This window comes from Symsagittifera roscoffensis, chromosome 10, assembly GCF_963678635.1.
Source record: "Symsagittifera roscoffensis chromosome 10, txSymRosc1.1, whole genome shotgun sequence".
In the NCBI taxonomy this organism is placed as follows: Eukaryota; Metazoa; Xenacoelomorpha; order Acoela; family Convolutidae; genus Symsagittifera; species Symsagittifera roscoffensis.
The window spans coordinates 30,122,744-30,144,986 of NC_087071.1; the positions used below are offsets into that span (position 1 = coordinate 30,122,744).

Genomic DNA, 22,243 nt, shown 5'->3' on the forward strand with positions numbered 1-22,243 from the left:
ATTAACACGAAGTCGAAGATGCACTTCACAAACACGAGCATAAAACGGCACTGGGATCCTTTTACACTCCCAGAAAATACAAAAATAGGCTTCAAAAAGAGAAGAAGCAAACTACGAGATTCGAAACTCGGATTTCCGGATTAAAAGTATGCAAAATGTTGTTGACGAAACCAAATGTCCTAGCTGCCTCATATAACTGACATGTCATCTTCTGAACATTCCAGTCGTTCCAACACAGCTGATAAATCACATACAAAAACGCATGCTTCATTGAGCACAACATAAAGCACTTATTCGTGCGAGTTATGCCGGAAAAAACTTAAGGTGTATCAGAACATACGCATTTGCTTGTTGACATCGAAAAAAGTACGTCCTGGGTACCTTGCAAAAACTGCTTCTACGATTAATGTGATCGGGATTCCCATATCTAGTCCAGTTTTTCCGGTCCACTTTCCAGTTCCTTTTTGACTGGCTGAATCCAGAATTTTATCTACTAAATGAACCTAAACATAATACAAGTAGGTTTATGAACGGTCATGAAAATTGCATGCAGATTGGTTTCAATGGCTTCTCTAACTTTCACTTCTGACTATAATCATAAAATGTCTAAGAGCAATTTCCATTACTGCTTTTTAAAAATATTTCCGGCAATAAAACTTTGGCAACTCTACGAAATAATCACAAAGCTTTTGAGGCTCAATTCTAAACTTAGATTAAACTAATATACAGCTCGATCGTTTTCTGATAATACCCTTAAATCAATTTGTAAAAATCAGTGCTATGACATCTTACATTGTCTGTGTCTCTAAACTTCATAATATCTCGACTGATTTCGATGAGAAATGACTCCAGTTCACTCTTGTTCCACTCATCAAAAACTGCACTGATTTCATCATTAGACAGTCCACACACTGACTTCAACAGGTGATAAGCCTCGCTGAAGAAGACGTTAAATGAACCAACACACCAAGTGATTCAGTTAAACTATTAAAGCCTGTTAAACTATTTGTTAACCCGATTTGATATATTCCGATTTCAAAACGATTGCTAATCGCAAGCGTAAAAACTACCTTAAACGCAACAGGGCAAAGCCGAATTATCCATCGCAACTAAATATTATTAGTAGCTTTCTAAACACGATTCGATCACTTACTATCTAACAACTTCGGTGCATATACAATACAGTCCCATACAAAACACTCCGACACAAAACAGTCCAAAAATCCTGAGACGAACAAAAAACACTGACAACAAAATAACAAAAAACAGTCCAGTTTAAGGTAGCCGGTAGCAATGACCGGCTCTAAATTTCTAATTTTCGTATAGAGTCCTTCCCTCTGTTGGCAACCTTGCAACACGTTGGCTCGACTGCGGCGGTCACTAATCTAGTGTTTATGTTGTTTGAACAAAAGAAAACATGTTGAGACAAACCCGGGGCCACCAAGATGGCCATGTGGACTCTGTAAGAAATCGGTGACCCGGAGAGGCTATTCAATGCAATGTGTGGACTGCAGGCAATGGTTCCACAGAGAATGCCTCGACATGAGCGTCAAAGAAATAAACGCACACAACAACTTCAGGTGGCACTGTGGCTGTGAACAGGAGCAAAGGCCTGCTTCAAGGAGGAGGGAGCGTGCCCCAACCCGGAGAGAACAAAGAAGACCGGAGGAAGAACAGGCACAGAACAACCACCGAAGAAACACGGGAATAGTCATCTGTCAAGTTAACGTGGATGGCTGGAGAGGTCGAGCAACTGTACTGCATAAATATTTGGAAGACCAGAAAGTGGACGTGGCGCTGTTACAGGAAACGAAGATGCTTGAGACGACACCGAGTGTAAAGATGGAGGGATCACAGACAAGAGAGAACCGTCCACAGGGTGGGTAACCAGCAACCCCAAGGAGGCGTGGCTATCCTCACCCGGGAAAGTCTCGATGTCCAAAGACTAGACAAGCTGAGCCTCCCCAACCATGCAGCTCTGGAGTCGATCGGCGTTGAAGTCAAGACGAAGAAAGGAAGAGTGAAGATCTGGAACATGTATCGGCCCCCGGCTCGTGGAGGAAACTCCGACAGCAGGGAATCAGAGCTTTACCTTTCCGGGTGGCCGAGCGGAAAAGATGTCATCATAGGAGGAGATGTAAACGCACATGGTGTCTGGGACCACAGTGGAGAGACAGACCAAAGGGGCGAAGAAATCAACGACTGGATGGCATCTAAAAACATGGTAGCTCTCAACGATGGAGCACCTACCAGGAACAGAGGCTTGCAGGCGACGGCTCCGGATATGACGATAGCGCATGCTAGCCGTCTACACCTGATAAAATGGGAGATCGGAGATAATCTCGGATCGGACCACCTCCCGTTGCTGGTGAAGTTTGCGACTGCAGAGCCGGTTAAGAAGAAAGCGGAACGCAGAAACTTTAACTAAAAACGGGCGGACTGTGAAGGTTTTGCCGAAAAAGTGGACGACCTGGTGGAAGAAACATGGAAAGAAGAAGGATCTCTCGAAAAGTGGTACAAAGACTTCGTCGACATTGTCATGAAAGCGGCGAAAGCAAAAATTCGTATGACCTCTAGCAGAAAACGACAAATACCGTGGTGGAACGAAGAGTGCAATATGGCGAAAGAAAGAATGAAGGAGAGCTTCGACGAGTGGAAAAGAACTAAAGAAGAAAGGACCTGGACAGCCTATGAGACAGCGAAAAGGAACTTGAGTCGGGCAGTTGCAGAAGGAAAGCGTGACTCGTGGAGATCATTCGCGTCGACACTGGACGCCCACACCTCAGGTACAAAGATCTGGAATACCATCAAAGGCATCGACGGAAGGAGCAAACAACCGCTTCCAGTCAACCAGATCTTATCGGGAAACTGCACTGCACGCTCCAACAAGGAGAAAGCAGATCTCGCAATGAAGACGTATGCCCAAGTCAGCAGAGTACAAGTGGACAGAGTCAAGTCCAAAGCAGCGTACACAGAGGTTCGAGAACACCTTAAGAAAGAACCCGAGAAATGCGACGACACCGGCATCGAGTTTTCGCCGAGCGAGCTGTACAAAGTGCTTAGCAAGACCAAGAATAGTGCAGCAGGAGAGGACAGAGTCACGCCTCAGATGCTGAAACACCTCTCGTACTCCGGCCAGGAACTCCTGCTGAAGATTTTGAACAGGAGCTGGGTGGAAAGCCGTGTCCCAGCCAAGTGGAAACAGGCAGTGATCGTGCCCATCAGGAAACCGAAAAAGCCAGCGGATGCGATAAAGAGCTATAGGCCGGTTTCCCTCCTCAGCTGCGTTTCCAAGGCGCTTGAAGCTTAGGTGACAAACAGGCTAAAGAAGTGGGTGAGAACAAACAACATCATTCCGGTGGAACAATCAGGTTTCCAACAGCGCAGGACCACTCAAGACGTACTGGCGAACATCACCCAGTCGGCGATGGATAACCTGCAGGCCAAGAAGAGGACTATCGTAGCGGCGGTGGACTTCAGAGCGGCTTTTGATAGAGTCTGGCGGGGAGGTCTCCTCAGAGACATGGCGCGCCTAAACCTTCACCCGGTTGCTGTGAAGTGGCTTCAGTCCTTTCTGAGGGACAGACGGGCGGTTGTGCGATGGGAAGATAAAACCAGCAGATGCCGTAGCCTGAAAGAAGGAGTACCCCAGGGCAGTCCCCTGTCGCCTTTGCTTTTCTGCATAGCAACGGCAGGTCTACCCGGCGCTATCAAGGCAATGGCTCCTAGCGCTGAGGTAGACCAGTTCGCCGACGACCTCACTGTTTGCACAGAAGACACGACAGTAGAGGGAGCGGCCAAAAAATGCAGCCAGCTCTCAATGCGATCGAGATATGGGCCAAGGAGAACGAAGTGGAGATTGCAACAGACAAAACGGAGGGGGAGGTGATTAGCTTGGACCCCAGAGAAACAGCGGGGAAGGCAGTCCCTGAGCTGATGATGGACAACACAAGAATCAGATCGGAGAAACAAGCGACAATTCTTGGAGTTTCCATAGACTCCCAGCTGACCTTCACGAGTCACTGCCAGAACATGGCGAAGAAAATCTCGAAGAGGACACAAGTACTTTCCGCGTTGGCGGGGAAGAACTGGGGAATCGTGGCGAACAATCTCCGCAGTGTGTACTGCAGTTATGTCCGACCGGGAGGACTCTACGCTTCGGAAATTTGGGGCCCGTTTCTAGCCAGGACCAACATCAACAGGCTAGAAGTTGTCAACAACAGGGCAGCGGCAATAATAACGGGTACCCCACGCGGATCCCCAGCAAGCGCGATCAAGTGCGAAGCCATGATTCAGAACATTGACCTGATCATTGCGGACGGAGCAGCCATGCAGATGGTAAAGTACCTTGAGCTACCAGAAGACCATCATCTGCGTAAACTGGCAGAGAGAGAAGTCACCCCGAGACTGAAGGCCAAAGCGGAGAACTCCTTCAGACCCGACTGGCGCAGGGTAACAAGAAACAGGGTAAACGAGCTGCCACAGGGTATGGATCCAAGAGAAGCGATCCTGAGAGGAAAAGATGCAAAGAACGAAGAAAGGTACCAGACGGAAACACCACCAAACTCAACCCACCGACAAGCTTGCAACGGAGAACATCTACCACGCTCAGTAAACAGAACGCGCGCAGAAGAGATGTTTCTGTACAGACTGAGAGTAAACAGAGAAACATCACTCAAGGACACCAAGTACAGATTCCGGCTATCACAGAATCCTATATGCGTGCACTGCGATGAGGAAGAACCAGAAACAACGGAACACTACCTACTGAAGTGCACAAATTGGGACCGCGCCAGAAAACAGCACCTGGGAAGAAACCCAACCTTGACGCTTTTGCAGACCAACCACATTAACATCATCTTATTCGCAACAAGCACTGGACATTTCAAGTCCCCCGATTATCAAGAGGGCTCCTAAACTCACACACACACACACACACACACACACACACAAAATAACAAAAAACAGTCCAGTTTAAGGTAGCCGGTAGCAATAACCTGCTCTAAATTTCTAATTTTCGTATAGAGTCCTTCCCTCTGTTGGCAACCTTGCAACACGTTGGCTCGACTGCGGCGGTCACTAATCTAGTGTTTATGTTGTTTGAACAAAAGAAAACATTCGTCCTACCGATTTTGAAAAAAGAATTATCACATGGGACTGTTTTGTATCGGACTGTTTTTCGTTAATTTCCATACTTTCCCGGACTGTTTTGGATCGGACTGTTTTTTTAAATAATTTCCATACTTTTCCGGACTATTATATACAGAAACCAAAATTTCGAGCAGCAAATTCAACATCTTTCCATTTTCAATAACTTCCCTTTTACAACAAGTTCTCTTGTGGATGCGAAAATGGTTGCTAGTTGCTGTTCTAAACTTTGATAAAATTAACTTAACTTATTATACGCTTGTCTCGCATATCAAAGATACTAGCGTGTAACGCACCTTCGGTGCTTCAAACAGATTGACAAACGTATATATATAATTTATGAAAAAACAACGAAATGAATGCAGAAGGGCTTTCTAACAGCGCTTTTTATTTCAAAAATTGAACAATAGCTCTTTTAAAAGTTAAATGTTGAAATCTCCAGAACTACTGGGTTTCAGATCTTCGTATTTTCAACTCAGAAACCAAACCCTAAAACGGCCGTTAGCAAGCAACTGCACCACATTTAACGATTTCATTGGCGAAATCTTAGAACTCATAAATGAGACTCTTGTTCAACTAGTTCATTAAAACGTCTTAACTAGGAGAGTGAAATGCGTTCATCAATCACAATTTGAGCCTGCAAAAATTTCCAGTGAAGACCTTGGCAACACCCTAACATAGTGTTAAGAATTTCAAACTTAAAATTTTAAGATTAATTTTTGAGAAAGTTTTAAAAATATTGAAGAAACGTCGTCTCGGAAAGTTAACGCAATTGAGCGGCCGCAACTGAAGGGAAGAGTCGAATTACTACCCCTGAGAGTACCCCCGACAAATCCCAAAGACCAGGTTGGGAATTTCAACTTCTGTGAAATTTTGTAAATCTAAGTTTTGTGAAAACTTCAATTCTTAAAATTAAAAATCTTTAAAGAACGCCACATATCTGAAACTACAAGCATTTGAACATTCATATTTGGTGACAAGACTTGCAACGGCTGGGAATACCCTGACAGTGTCTCAGTATGGAGATTTGAATTTCAATTTTCTTGATTTTTTTCTACATCTTGTTTTTTTTTTTGAAAAATCGTAAAAAACGTCATATCTCGAAAACTACAAAGAATTAAGCAGTCATATTTAGAGGCAAAATCGTCAACCTCTGAGAGTATCCTCACAATACCCAACTACAGGATTGAGACTATCGTATTTTTTTGAAATTTTGAAATCTTTTGAAACATTTTGAAAAAATCATAAGACTACAGAAAACTACAAGGATTTGAGCAGTCATATTTAAAGGCAAGATTCGCAACTACTGAGAGTAATCTGACAGCACCCAACTAGGGTTGAGAATATCAAATTTTGTAAAACTTAAGTTTTCTTAAAATTTTCGAAAAATCCTAAAAATCGTCGTATCTCGTCAACTAAAATGTTTTGGTTTTCATAATTGGACGCCAAATTTGCAACAGCTTGAGAAACTTGACAACATCCAACTTTAGGCTAGCTAATTTCCAACTTGGTGAAATTAACACTAAACTCAAACTGGAAAATCGAAAAAAAAATCTTAACTATTGCAATATACGATATAGCTTAGACGTGAAAAATTCTTTCGTTAAACATGCAAAAATAATATGTTGAAAAAGCCTACACATGGCGAGGCAGTGAAGCACGCATTTAAATAAATAATAGATAGATTGCACTTTCTTTACTCGAGCTTAATTTTAAATAACATTCGAGTGCGTGTTGTTAGTTCGTCCGACGTCTCATGGTGTTATTGAAAACAGGGATTGCAAAGTGTTTTCAAGAATTTATTCACCTGGTTTCGATGGTAGAATTTAGCCAAGTGAAAAATTTTTTGCAAAATTATAATCAAAATACAATGAACTTAAATCACGCGACTGATCAATATTATTTTCAAGCAACAAATGAACGTTAAAATTTTCACAGATTATGCTGAATGTCAAGGTTCAGTATGGTACACCCTTTAAACGAACACCCTTCAAGCTTTAATTATTACACCTAACATCGTTTCTTAAAAGGAAAATTCAGTGCCTGACGGCATGAAATATGGAAAAATAAATCATTCTTCACTTTCTCTGCTTAATCAAGCCAGAAAAAAGCCTAAATCAGATTCATTGTTATATTAAAAGCTCCATTGGCCCACTCCGTGCAATCAGGGATGGATTAAGACCTTATCCCTTTATTAGATTTCCTGTCTTCCACCTCATGATTGTATGTGGTCTTTATTTTAGAGAATCTGCAGCTCGATTAAAACCAATATAAGATTTCCATGCAAGTTTACCTATTGACTTTCTGAGTTGAAGTAAGTTTAGAATACTACTCGCTTTTTACCGCAAACAAAACAAGAATTTCAATCCACCTTTAAAATTTCAAAGAATTCATAATGAACTTATCTTTGGACCACAGATTTTTTTGAAGCAACTAGAGCTGCTGGTTAAAAGGAACCTATCTCATACACTTTTTAGAAATGACAAATTTCACCTATATGATAACAAAGAATCATCAAAGTTATAATTAAAACAAGCGCAATTATAACCAAATCCGCAACTTTTTTTCGAAGCAAAACGTAACTGGTAACAGGCAAAATAACCTATCAAATTGGACTTTTTCGGAATTATGCACTTCTTTCATAAGTTAACCAAGAGTCATCACAATTAACACTAGTTAGCGGTTTTATCTTGATCTAGTGAGTTCGTGCGCTGCAGTTTACAAAGTGAGCTCTTGTACGATAGCCATAGCTTAGTTGACCTTAAATAACTTGCCTCCAGGGTAGGCTTTTTAACCAAATGCCAATATAATATAATTACCACTGACCTGATGAGCTGCATGTCTCCATATTCTATTCCGTTGTGTACCATTTTCACAAAGTGCCCCGCCCCCTCCGACCCCACCCAGTCGCAACAGGGCTCCCCCTCACTCTTGGCCGCAATAGACTGGAAGATGTCTGCAAAAGAAACGGAGAAAGTAGAATTAAACATAGCCACGATACAAAAACATAGCCGAGCAGATCGCACAGTGAACATGAACAAATCGAACAGCGCTCGAAAAAATCCAACTGACAGCTGCAAAAGCGTTACCTATTTCAAGGAAATATATAGAAAATTGACTCTTCCAATTTTTGAATTACAGGAAACAAACTAATTCACATTAAAATGCTTTGGATTTCAACAATACTTCATTATTTGACATTTTGTAAATAAAACTACCTAATTTGAAAAAAAAGGATAAACATAATGGATGGTCTGCTGGGAATTCTAAATGAAGAAAAACCAACTCAAGTTAAATCAAAGTGAAGTTCATTTTCAAGCCAATTCAATTTTTGCAATTGGAGAGCATAACTTCTATATGATAAATGAATTAGAATATGGACTCAAAACTGATCAAAATTAAAGAAACCGACAGTTCATCACAATTACAAGAAAAATACAGTCCATATACAGATAGCCAGGTTCAATCCGCTCTGCATCCATGCTCTAGTCCACAGTAAACTAGAGAACATATATAAGTTGATCTTGAACGGCCGGTTAAAGTTACCTCAAAAAGTCGAATCAACGCATTCTCTTCCAGTTGGAACGAGCAGAACTTAACCTTCCTCGACCAAGTGAGATTAAATGCCGCGAATAAGAAATTTATCATCCTCAAGGCCATGTTGGAAACAACAAACCAAGTGGAAGTTCCCAGCACGCTAGAGGGCATATAAATATAGAAAGATAGCAGCCAATATCAGAAGAATTGTGCCTTGCCCGTCATCACTCCTGCTAGCACACATTGGCCTGGCACTGGAGGCTCTATACTCCATTTATTCATTCAATCAAACCTATAGTATGTTTCGATATCAATAACACTTAGCGGTGAGTTGATCGTTTGAACATTTCATATAAAAGCACATGCATTAACCACTGAACTATAACAATTTTGCCATTTTTTTTCAATAAAAATGATTGACGCCTTTTTGATAAACCAAATTGCAGAGAACAGGATCAATAGGCAATTTGTTGGAAAAACTTTGTTGGAAAATCAAATTCCATTATCAAAACTAAAAGTCGATCACGTTTATCGTCAACTTTGCACTTTTGCTAATCAATAGTGGAGTTTGCTTTCTTTTAAACAAAGGAAATGAACGGAACTTAAGAGAAAAGTCAAATTTGAGCCTGAACAAACTTAAATACATTTCCTGAAAAAATTTAAAAACTCATCACAACCTAAATAAGAGTCTGAACTACGTTCTTCGAATTTTACTAATCGAATTTTACTAATCAAATTTTAAGAAAATCAACTCGTGCTCTGAACTCATTCCACTATTTTATCTGTTCTGGTGTACTAGCGCATGACTCGCACCTAAGGTGCTTCAAATAGATTGTTGAACGTCAAAAGAGCTTTCTCAAGTACATTAAAAAAACATTTAATGCAACCGTAATTTTAAACTGGGCCTATCCATTAGGACTTATTATCTCAATAGGGTTGACAATTTCAAGTTCTGTTAGTTTTAATCAAACAAAATTTTTCAAAAAAAAAACAAAAACATAGAAAACGCCATATCTCGATAATCGAAAACATTTAAGCATTCACATTTGGAGGGACAAATTGCAACCCCATAGTGTACCTGGAGAGTACCCCGCCGTGGGGTTAAGCATTTCACCCTCGGCTAGATTTTCTTCAAGTTAAAAACCATTAAAACGTCATATTTCGGAAACCAGATGGATTTGAGCAGTATTAGTTTTGAGAGTTTCAATTTTCTCAAACAAAATATCAATTTTCAATTTTCTCAAACAAAATATTTCAATAGAACATTTTCAATTTTCTCAAACAAAATATCAAATTAAAAACGAAAAGCTTTTAAAAGATTGCATTGCGAAAGAAGACAAAAAACTGTACAGCTAAAGCATTCACGCTTCAACAGACGTATAAATTAAAACAATAGATGATCTTGGAAACAAAAAAATGTACAATTGGCATTTTATTAACCAAGTTACTATAGGGACTTCATAAACATGTGTCAGGTGAAACGCCAATTAAATAACGGTCAGAAATGTGTAGAGTAGAATGGCATAGATTAGGTTGGAATGAAGTAAAATGTCAAAGAACCAATTTCAGACAAGCTATTTGGAACTATAAACATAGTTCTAGAAGCTAAACACATCGCTTTAGGAAGAGTTAACAGAAATTACTTAATTTTTTCAAAAAAAAATTGGCAGGCAGAAGACTAAAAAGCCGTTACAAAGTATTAATGACTGGTGTTTGCTTACCTTTGATGTGTGGCCATGCTTCTGGGTTTCCGCCCGGCATCAGACTGGGTCCATATCTGGCTCCATCCTCTCCGCCCGAAACACCAGTTCCAACGTATAGAAAGCCCTTGGCCGCTAACTCCTTACAGCGCCTAAAACAATACTTCAAGGTAGGGATGCATCTAAAATTTTATCGAGATGAGGCGGATGCTCAGGTGAATTTCATGAGGTGAAGTTCATGTATTTTCGCCTAGATTAGTTATAATGCGCAACCCCTCTCTTGTTAAATTCTCAGGAGTTGATCTTTTCACGCGAATTAAATTTATACTATCAATTCATTTATGAAGTAGTAGAGCAGTATTAACAAACAGAGGCTAAGCAGAGCTTCGCACCACTTGCGATACAAAACAAATATTATTAAAAAACATAGAAGCTAGTCATATACACTTTCATATGTCTCAATAGAAGTTCATTCCAGGCAAACATGCCAGACACTTGAATATTAAATCAGCAACAGCGGAACAAGTTTTACGAAAAAAAAACAAAGCCGACAATCTTTGAGCAGACACAAGTTAAGCCAAAAAAAATGTGATTTTGTAAAAAGTTCAGTCCCTCCTTAAACAATTAAGCCAACAAGCCAAGAAAATTGCTTATAACAAGGCAACTCATATCAATGGATAGTACCGCAATTGCAGCCAATCGGTCAGGTTGCGGAGTAAAGAAATCTCTAGACAAAATCACATGCGGAGAACCAATCTCAAGAGATACAGGGAAAGTAGGGATTTGCTACTCTGATCTACTGATTTCAGGTAGCGTTGTTAATCCAATCACAAATCCTCTCAGTTATTTTCTGTTATACGACGAAAAAATCTCAAATTGTTAATTGAGCGTCTGTTTTCATTGAATCTCCATTTTGATCAGTTTTTCTCTTTCCAACCAGAAAAAGATCAGTTTTTGGGCTGCAAAACAGAAGGCCCATTTCGAAGCCCGTCCCACTTTGAGGAGGCGGATGACACTGGGACCCCTGCAACCATTACCGAAGAGGGATTCGAACCCCCGATTTTCGTGTTAACGTAAGCCTGCCCACTCGGCCACGGCCGCTCTCTCAGAAAAAAACCATCCTCTCACCTGGTTGAGTCGTTGAAATCGGAGTTGCCTCCGTCTATGATGATGTCTCCTGGTTCCATCAGAGCTGTGAGGTTATTGATGAAATCATCCACGGCTGAGCCCGCCTTCACTAGCAACATCACTCGCCTCGGTCTCTTCAGCTTAGACACCATATCCGCAAGTGAAGTGGCGCCTGAAATATTTGATTACAACAATAAATTCGTTTTCAAGAAGGGAACATACTCAATTATTATTTACACAATTCTTAACAATAAAAAAATCCCATCTTGGAAGAACACCAAAAAGGCCGGTTAGCTGTCTATCGAGTGGTGTCTTCATGAGAAAACAACATTTTAATTCTGTAGGGCAAAACTTGATTTTCCCTCCACATCCTATCCACATATGAAATGACACCTGAAGCAGGGCATATTTGACAGTTGGATCCCAAAAGTCAAGTTATGTTTTTTAAAAACTGAGGAAATTGAACCATTCCGAAGCAGCAATCACGTCTGCTCACTATAAATTTTCAAAAGCAGTATGTTTTTATATATTTTTCATCCGTGAGGCGAGGATTCGTAACAGGTAACAATTCGTTAGAAGCGACAATTTGGAACATCGTAGCAGTGGCTTAACACTTATTCGCGGTCACTATACCTCTTGTGCCGAATGTAAGCGCAGCGGAGCAAGCTACCACAACTTACCAATGCCTTGTAACGACTGTCGCTTGTTACGACTTGTCGCTTGTTACGAATTGCCGTCCCGTCATTTTCATCAATCAAATTTCTCGATTTTTAAGATATAAACTAAACTCCTACCAATGATATTAGTTCCCTTCGCCTCATTCTGCAGAAACTCATCTACTTTCGAGACAGTCCTGTTGAATGCACAGACTGTGAAGCCATGATCGTTCATGTTCATGATCAGATTCTTGCCCATAACTGCCAACCCAATCAGGGCTATATCTGCTGTGGCTGTTGTCATAGTTTTGGAGGTATTAAGACACGAGGCAGGCTCAAAACAAATGCAAAACAGAGACACGCAAATAAACTCTGAAAAAAAAACAGAACACTTAAAAACGAGTATTAATAAATTCCAAAACGAATCAAGATATCAATACGGCTCTTAACATGCATTTACAAAAAAAAAACAAGAAACAAATCTTAGGAAGCCAACCAGCGAATCATAGTCAGCATGACGATTCGTTTCCGCAACTTGTTACCACATCACTATTTTTCTTGTTACATTATCAAGCAACTTGTTACATCATCAAGCAACTTGTTACCTCATCACTATTTTTTCGAAGAACAGATTTGGAAAAAAAAGGAAATTATCTGAATTTGAATTGATTCATGTGGGAGTTATGAATTCATACATTTTATCTATTTTCCAGATTTTATCACAGCTTTTTTTCATTGTAAAAAAGAGCCAGATCAGAGCTTCTTCACACTTGCGATACAACAAAAACATTACAATACAAGATAGTGACGAGAAAAAAGGAAGTCGTAACTTTTTTAAAATAAAAGGCTACTTAAATAAAAAAGTTAAGAAAATTGCTTTACAAAAGTCAAACATTCACACCATTGTCTCAGATAAAATTCAACAACAACCTAAAAACCTAAATACAGCATTGCAAACTAAAAAAGAATGAAAGGAAATCCAATACATCAAAAAACAGTCAACCGAAGATTGGAAAATCTAACGAAGCGAAGCTGTGCTTCGCGCCACTTGCGATACAAAACAAGAAAACCGGTACGTCGGAAAAAATCGATTAAAAAATTAAAATGTAAAAAATTAGATCTAGCAACATGATTCAGGCTAGTTTTGAAATCAAAAACATGCCAAGACAATAGAAGTTGAAATAAGCATCAGAAGAAAAATACCAAGCGGTAACAAAGCCGAAAATACCTTAGAAGAAACCCTATATACCTAGAAAAAAATCAACACGACAAGAAAACAGTTAACAAGCCCCCCTCGCCCTCAAAACAAGAAAAAACACATTAATTTTTTTGTTCATCCAATGAAACGATATGAGGCCACTAAACCGATATAAAACAGGCCGAAAGCTATTAAGCCGTAAAAAAATAAAAAAGCCTAAGCAAATCCGAAAAAATTATTATTTTCCCCTAAGCCTTAAAACACGCCCGCAAACATAATTTTTTCGCTCGTCGAAAGACGCATTATGAGGCCATTAGACCAATACAATATTGGTCGAAAGCAGTCAAGCCGAAAAAAGGAAGAAAAAAAACAAAACAAAAGACGAATAAAAGGTTGTCATGAAAATTTGAACAATAACTTCTATTAAGAATTATGCAATCGGTGCAATCCCGAGGTGAACCTAAGAAATACGTTTTACTAAACGACTCAAAATTAGGTCACTGAGTCGATAAAATATATAAGCCCAAATCATTTGGGTAGCAACAAGTTTAAAGCGAAAAAAAAACAAAGAAAACACGAATTCAAGAAACTACAAACAGCACAGTAAATCAAAACACTAAGAGCAACTATAAGGAAAAATGCGTATAGCAAGCAAAAAAAATCTACGATGCGGCAACTAAGCCGACAAAACATAAGCAGACGAATATTAAGCCCACTATTTTTTGTAACGGAATATTTCCAGTTTGAAAAAAAAACAGGTCCTGTCAGATTCGAATCTAGAACTTTTGCGGTCCCGGTCGTATTTGCAAACTCCACGCCAAGTGTCCCGGAGATGCAAAGAAAATTGAATTAATTATGAACATAACCTAAAACTACCAAAAAAAAGTCCAGCACTCGATTGCAATACCCTTGCTTATCGCAAGGGTAAAGAGCAAGGAAACCGAGAAGATTAATAGACAATTTAAGAACAATTTTCAATTTTCGCAGCAATAAATTAATCAAGTTAAATCGCTTTGAAATTCAAGAACTGCTAATACTTTGAATTTTTTCAAAACCCATCCCATTTTAAGAAAACAGGATGAAACCCGTTATTGCGTCGAACCCCGTTGAGCTAAAAATAAAACTTGTCATTACATCAAAAAAATTGATAGAACGCAAATATCCAAATTCGGAAGGAGTTGAAAATAATCTGAAATATTTTTAGGGAATCAGAAATTTTATGTTGTGAACTCCTTCAAGTATCTTGGGGTTGTGGTAAATAATAAGCTCTGTTTCAAGCAACACAGAACATGTTTGTAAAAAATTAGCTAAATTTAAGGGAACTCTTTGTAAAGCAAGAAATGTTTTTTCTAGGACATTTCTTCTTAGATTTTATCAAGTTTCTGCAAAACCTTCAATATCATACGGCATCTTAGTTTATGGATGTGCGTCCAGGACAAATTCAAACAAAATTATTTTAATGCAAAAGCGAATTCTTAGAACTATTTCTTTATGCGCAAATTTGATCACATTATGGAAAAGTTTTCAGAACATAATATTGATACCGTTTTTGACTTGTTTCTTGATACTGTTTTTAAAGAAGTTAATTATCAAATACTTGGTAAATCGTCAGTATAGTTTTTGGATTTTAACCAACTAAATAACTGTAGACAAACACGTGCCCGTAGCTTGAGAATGTTACGTTCAAAATATGTTAGATCAAACAGCTTATTACAATCGGTTATCGTTAAAGTGCTGATAGTCTTTCTCCAGAGAACTTGAAAGATATGTCAAAATCTCAATTGAACTCATATTTACAAAACACTAAACGTAATTTTGTCACAGATAGTTTTGAACTCCTTCACCTGATATTTGACAAGTGATCTAACTTCTAACTTTTCTTTCTCCTCAACTTATTCTGTAAAAGTCTACCTTATGGGACGTCTCCTCGAGGGGCCTTCGGACCCGTGAGCTCGATCCATGTGAGTATCTTATGACTGATGCTTGTTAGTTATATGTGCCCATTAAATAATTCAAATTTCAAATCCACAGTAGCCTACTATTAGGATAAATACTTGTTCAGCCTAAGCAATCGATAAAAAGAAAAATACAGTTTAAAAAGAAGTGGTTACATCTGCACGTGTCACTTGAAAGGACGGGCGTTCGAGGCCCACCATGATCCGTGCTCGTTGATTGATGGTGAGGCAACATTACCCAGCCCAGAAAAGCGATCGAAAAATGCATTAAATTGTGTTTGTTAAATTGTGGTTGTTCTCCGTATTGAACTGAACATCGTATGTTGGCCAGACCCTTTCCATGGAGGATAAATCGTCTTAATGCAGCATTGCTAGCACTCTCGGCCAACTAAAACTTGAACGGCCAATGATTACCATCCACTTTTCGATTTATTTCAAAGCATATATCGATAATAACATGCAAACATGATTTCACTTCAACACCATTGTAGTATAACTTATCAAATAGCTGATGTCACTCTTAATCTCATGTTAACAAATTTGGAAGGTGCTTTATCTTCAGACACGCAGCAATTGAATTAAAGTATGCTTGACTGTCACAGCTGGTAATTTGACCACTATGAATATTAACTAACTAACGTGCTTGTCTAACACGCCTATACCATGTAAATCTTATTTATCTATTGTAAGTATTATCCTTGACACAGTGATATGAACAAGAACCAGTATGTTTGAAAGCATGAAAATAAGAGGAAATCAACTAGGCATCTTTGCACACCAGACTATGATGACGACAGCAAGCAGGCAATTTTAACACTCCATCTCATTTAACGTCATTCCGATTCCCTTTTCTATGAAATTGATGAAAATGCACTTTTTAGTAATTTCCTTTTACGCATAGCCACACTCGTAGAAGCGGTTTTACTTCACCTCAATTTAATTAAAAATGTTACCAGAAAATGAGTCAAACTTGACACTCGATTTTAGATCAGGGCATCAACTTAGTTAAGCACGCAAATACTGATATGTCTTAAGTACATCCACAAAATTATAAGCGGCAATTGAGTGCATGGGTCGTTTCTGCTATACGCCCAAAATTATGGAATTGTTAATTAATCTTCGTTTTTTTTTAAATTCAATTTGCTAAATTTTTGTACTTTCTGAAATTGTTTTTTTTTTCTGTCATGTTGAGTGAAATAAGTTCTTCTTCTTTGTTTTTAATTGAAAATAAAGATTATCTTTTGCTGGTAAAAATTTAGACCAATCAGATTCGAGCATTAGAACCCAATTTTCAAAACGACTTATAAACAAGTTTTGGGCCGTATAACCAAAAAGACCCGAGTGGCTATGCGGATCTGAACTCTTTAGTTACCAATTTCTCCTTTCTAATTATATCTTTCGTAAATTTTATCGGAAATCTGTTCCAACCCACCGTTATAAAAATAAAAACGGATTTGCAGCAAAAATAACACAAATTTGATCGCAGAGCGTCAGCCGTATTCAAACATGATATTTTGAACAGAGCAGAAATGAATTAGACTTTGAAAGTATCACAGCAGGTATTTAGAACACTTTAAGTACAGTAAATAACTAACTAATTTTATTCAACGACTGGTTAAGCTACGTCATCAAGAGTACCATTTGAACGTCCCATGTGTCAATTCAGTATATAATATCCTTGACACAGCAGCATATAGAATTTCTACAATTGCAGTTCGGGTTATATTTGACCTTTTTGGTAAAAAGGAAGTTCTTGGTTTGAAAAAAAAAAGGAGTGAGGATGCATTTTCATCAGTTTAACAGCAGAGTATTTTTTGACTTTCAATTGAAATTGAGTTGAAATTGAGTCTTTGAACTACCTATCGGAAAAAACTTTTAACAGACTGCGAGAGATTGAATTTTAAAAAATGATGCCGGTAATAAGCAGTTAATTTCTCTCACAATGCATAAAATTTAATTTCAGACACTCCATATATCAACTAAATGTCACATTTAATTTTTATTCTTACCAACCGCTAAGATATGCGTGAAACAAAGCTGCTAGAAGCCTTTTAATTTCTACTCAATCAAAGTATTCTCTCTAGATAGGGAATATAATTTAATATAACATGACACTTGTCGATTTTTCCCGCATGAAGGACAAAACTTTAACCAACATGAAAAGTAAACTGCTCCAATCGCTGCCAAAAAACCTATGGCTGAAATTATGCTTAAACACAGAGGGGATACAGATCTTCGCACCAATTGCGATTCAGAAATGAATGACTACAATTACGTGCAGATGATTAGACATATCAAAAGCAAAAACAGGCAAAATCGCCGACACACAATGAGACGAAAGCATTTTTTATATCAAAAAAATGTCAAAAATTGCGGGAAACTGCGCTTCTCAAACACTAGCCAGAACACGACAAAAAGTGTCGTCGGCTCTAAATAAGCAATAAGAAAAAGTAGAAATAGGCCTCGAATTAGTAAAACAAAACGACTAGGTCGCGGATTCGATCTGCGACCTACGGCAACCTAAAGAATATGAATGTCGCGCACTAACCACTCAGCCACGTACGCTTAAATAATCAAACACTAGCCTCAGATAAAGCAAAGAACAGATGCTATGAAATTTCCAATGCTACAGATCGTGATTATAGCAAACGCGCCACCAAATAATGAATACTTTGCCACCAAATAATGAACACTTTAAAATGTGAGTGAGGTTAGAAAAAGAAGTTTCGTACTAATACAGTATCGCTCGCAAGCTTGCTTGTGTAATCAAGAAAACAAGTCGTGAAAAACAATTACTAGCATTAAAATAACGTTGAAAAAACGACGTAAGTCGACAATAGCTGAAAAAAATACACACACACCTGCAACTTCTTATTTCAGAAAATCGACCTCACTTACTATTACACATGCAAGCTTGGAATGTGTAAGAAAAGAGCATCATCAAACATATTTTTCAAACTATGAAGAAATACCTGACAAGGCTTCGAATAAATATATTTCTGTGCAGACAGCTGAGACATTTTTAAGAATTGTGCTCCAGTTAGTCAAAAATTTTAAGACCATGTTTTCAATTTCTCGACTCTTTTCACTTGAAATTTCTTTGTTCTTTTCCATGAAATCAGCTATTTCGTGATCCACGTAGCCTTGAACAAACTTCAAAGTAAACAAAAACAAGGCTTTCGCTGCATCATGGTAATCGTTCGTAAGTTTCCGAATATTCTGCTCAAAATTTTGCTGCAATAAATCGTCCCAAATTTCAGGCTCAGCGACTGTAATGTAAACCAAACGAACAAGCGAAACTGATAGACCATCAGCATAAAGATACGGTTTGGAAAAAGTGTCCGCATTTTTGGCGACACAATTGCGCAGATTGTTTTTGTCTTCATCACTATATTGCGATATATGCAAAAGTTGATCCAACGTCAATTCCATAAAATCATTAGGATTTATTTCTGGTACGAAACCATACTGTAACAAAAAATAACCATTCGAGTGATTTCCGTAACAAATGAAGGCTTGATTGCCTCTAATTTGACTTTTCTCAGATTCAAAAATGATTTCAGATTCTTTTAATTTCAGAGACACTTTGTAGCGTGAATCGTGATTGAAGAAATCAGCATACGGAACAAGCGCATAATCTATATCATCTTCAATATTTTCAGATTTTGATCTCGAGTCATCGAAATTACCTGGCCATTTAATGCATCTTGTATGTACAACAGCAAACGCCCATGAAAATTCATCCCAAGAAAAGTCGAAAATAGAGCAGATTCTGGCAACATCAAAATCGTTTTTCAATCGCTTTTGCATAGTTTGACATTCACTTTGCAAACAATCGGGTAAAATTTGAACAACATTCTCAGACATCAATAATGGCAAGGTAGGGAACTCTTTTGGCAGAATTTTTACCCAACTTTTGAATTGTTCAGATGGAAACTTCTTCAAATACAGAACATACATAGCAAGCATTACAATAAAACGTGGCTTTCCTGTCATCAAGTTTTGAAACTTTTCATCTTTGCTAAGAGTTTCATAATTGAGACATAATTTTCGGTCGCATTTGAAAATAATTCCATGCTCCGAAAAATCTCGAAGTATAACTAAACCCTTTCCTTGGTTAGGTAAAGATTTAAGCTCTAGTCCGCTCCCTTCCAAAGACATTACACAACGTTTACCTGAAATAAAGACGAAGCAAACTCATTTAATTCTCATTATGTATGAAAAAGAAAAACAAATCTTCGTTAATTTCTCAACACATATGGAAACGAAAGTTTTTTATTCGTTTCCATAAAAATTCTAGCAATTTTACTGCAAAACACACTGAGAGGAAAACCAGCGATCTCTCGAGTGCTGCCTGGCCTAGCTAAACTGAGTTTCCAAAATATTAAGGAAAACTACCAACCTTCGGGTTAAGAATGGACGATCAAAGAGAAAATGAGTATGTGTTGCCTTCGGCAGTGCTCCAAATTTCATCCAGTTTAGAAAAAAAAGCAATATCTTTAACCTTCTCCTAATCCAAACAGTCACAGAGAGAGAAAACGATATCTTATTGCTAAGCAAGTAGCACAGAACGTTCCGAGCACATTCATAGAATTCAAAAAAGTACTACAAATAGCCTGACTTATTTCAAATAGTTTAGGTCACATATTGATAGAACCAGATAGCTGCCCTCAATTGAATTGGAGTTAATTGTGAGCGGGACTATCTCCCCGCTAACGCATTGATAGAACGAAAAGTACCTGCTTTAATTCATCCAAATTGGCAGTTTTCAACTCCAATAACTTCTCCGAGAACGATCGCCGGTGAAACACTTTTTAAAAATTTAGACACATTCCTTCAATCAATATCTTTCAGATGATTGAAACAATTCGTAAAAACCGCTAGTTAAACATTCAAATTACCTCTGAAAAAAGCGAGACCCAACACTAATATTCTGGCACTTTCTTCAAAACCTCGAACAATTACAGTTACATTTGATTTAGGAGGCTTTTCGCGTATTCGCTGACGCATTAAGAATTAGATAACGACAGCTGTCGAACATTTTTCAGCCTGATTCCTATTTCAAGAAGAAGCTGATTAGTAAATACTTGTTGCAGATTTTCGTAACTTTAACTAACCTATTTCATATTTAAAATTGGCTTCACTATCTCGCAGTGTTTAAGCCTTTTCTATTTATAATTTTTGCATGTTTAGCGAAACAATTTTTTAAGTTTGAAGCTAAATCGTATATTGCACTGCTTAAGTATTATCGATTTTCCAGTTTGACACCAGTATTCTTCTCACAGAAATTGAAATAAGCAATTCGATAATGGGACGCTATCAAGGTTCTCCCAGGGGTTGCAAGTTTGTCCTCCAAATATGATTACCCAAATCTTCTTAGTTTACCAAATCTTCAAAAAACTTTCCGAGATTTGATATTCCCGGCCTTATAGCGAGGGGAACTCAGGGCGATCTCAAGCGTTGCAAACGTTGTCTTCAAATGTGACTGCACAAATCATTTTAGTTTCTGAGGTATGACTTTCGGTAAAATTTTTCAGAAAAAAGTTAGAGAAAAGTGACATTTGGTAAAATTTCAAGACATTTGAAATCCCCAACACTGTTCTTGAGTGCTGTCAGGGGATGCAAACCTTTCCTTCAAGCTTGCTGAAATCCTTTCAGTTTCCGAGACGACGTTTTTTCAAAAGTTTCCAGAAAACTGAAGTAAAACAACATATATCAGAAAACTGGAATTTCACAACCCTATTGCTGGATACTGCCAGGGTAGTCTCAGAAGTTGCAAAGCTTTCCTTCAAGTGTGATTGCTGAAAACCTTTTAGTTTCCGAGTTATGACGTTTTTTCAAAAATTGATCCAAAGTTAATGGCAAAAAAAAACATTTGTCATTTTAATACTGTGTTGACTTAGGCAGGGGCGGATCTAGGATTTTCTCGAGGGGGAGGCGGATTTTCAAAAAAAAAAATCGAAAATGTTGTCGACCTTTTCTGAGCTCTCCCAAATCACCGAAAAGACCCTATTTTGACCAAAGTTTCTGCGCCGCAGTCAGAAAAATTGTAGAAAAAACAGGCCAAAAAAGGCGTTTTTAGAGACTTTTCGGAAGATTTTGACCAAAAGCCGATAGCACCTTTAGAAAAATGGACATCTCAAAACACTACAAAGAGGGACCCTTTGGGTCGGCAGGGGGTCGAATCCCTGAGGGGGGAGGCGTAAGCCCCCCACCCTGCACAGAGGTGATGTTGAACTTCGCAAAATGTGACGATGTTTTGGAACAGCTCAAACAAAAATACCAGCTTCAAGCAAGAATGACTGGATAAACAAGCCAATTTGCATAAAAAATTCAAGCAGAAACGGCTCTTAACACGAAGGTCTTGGGTTCGAATTCCACTTAGATCCCGATCGAGGGCTTTTCAAAGCCATTCGTCTCCTCAAAGTGGAACGACTGGGGCAAAATTAAGGATAGTCCTTATTCTGGATGGCTCTGCCTGGCAATTTGCGAGGCCGGGGGCTAACGTCAACTAAATTTTAAAAACTTATTGAATTTAGCTTGTGCTGTTGAAAAAACCGTGGAATAGAACCAGTGCAATGAAATCTTCACCTGGTGAAAAAGATGGTGAAAGCCATCAACTGACAGCACGCGACTAGTATTTTTTCATGTTTCATCTCAAACGGTGCTGGAATAGATGGGCGATAATCTAGATAATCTTAATTCACCGGGACAACTTAGCCAAGTCAAAAGCTGTTCTCGGACATGTTTTCAGTCATTTTTACTCATCCTACACCTGAAACAGCTGATCCATGTGTATCACAGCAAAATCTCACCAGAATTTCGATATGAACTAGGTCAGTAGATGTCAACCGAACGATTCAAATCAAAACAAAAACCCGAATAAAACTGCATTAGAAAACAGCATCGTCAGCAAGTCTT

The 22,243-nt window shown here is 38.5% G+C and overlaps 1 protein-coding gene across 1 annotated transcript in view; it reads right to left on the bottom strand.

The window, feature by feature from the left end:
• The window catches only part of LOC134855614 (6-phosphogluconate dehydrogenase, decarboxylating-like), a 43,194-nt gene that overhangs the window by 11,199 nt on the left and 9,752 nt on the right, over positions 1-22,243 (bottom strand). The window contains exons 2-7 of the mRNA XM_063872157.1: positions 12,308-12,543; positions 11,514-11,685; positions 10,407-10,537; positions 7,975-8,104; positions 793-937; positions 382-503 (exon numbers count right to left, since the gene is read on the bottom strand). Coding sequence (XP_063728227.1) covers positions 382-503; positions 793-937; positions 7,975-8,104; positions 10,407-10,537; positions 11,514-11,685; positions 12,308-12,473 — 866 coding nt within the window. The 5' untranslated portion in view covers positions 12,474-12,543. The remainder of the gene's footprint in view (positions 1-381; positions 504-792; positions 938-7,974; positions 8,105-10,406; positions 10,538-11,513; positions 11,686-12,307; positions 12,544-22,243) is intronic.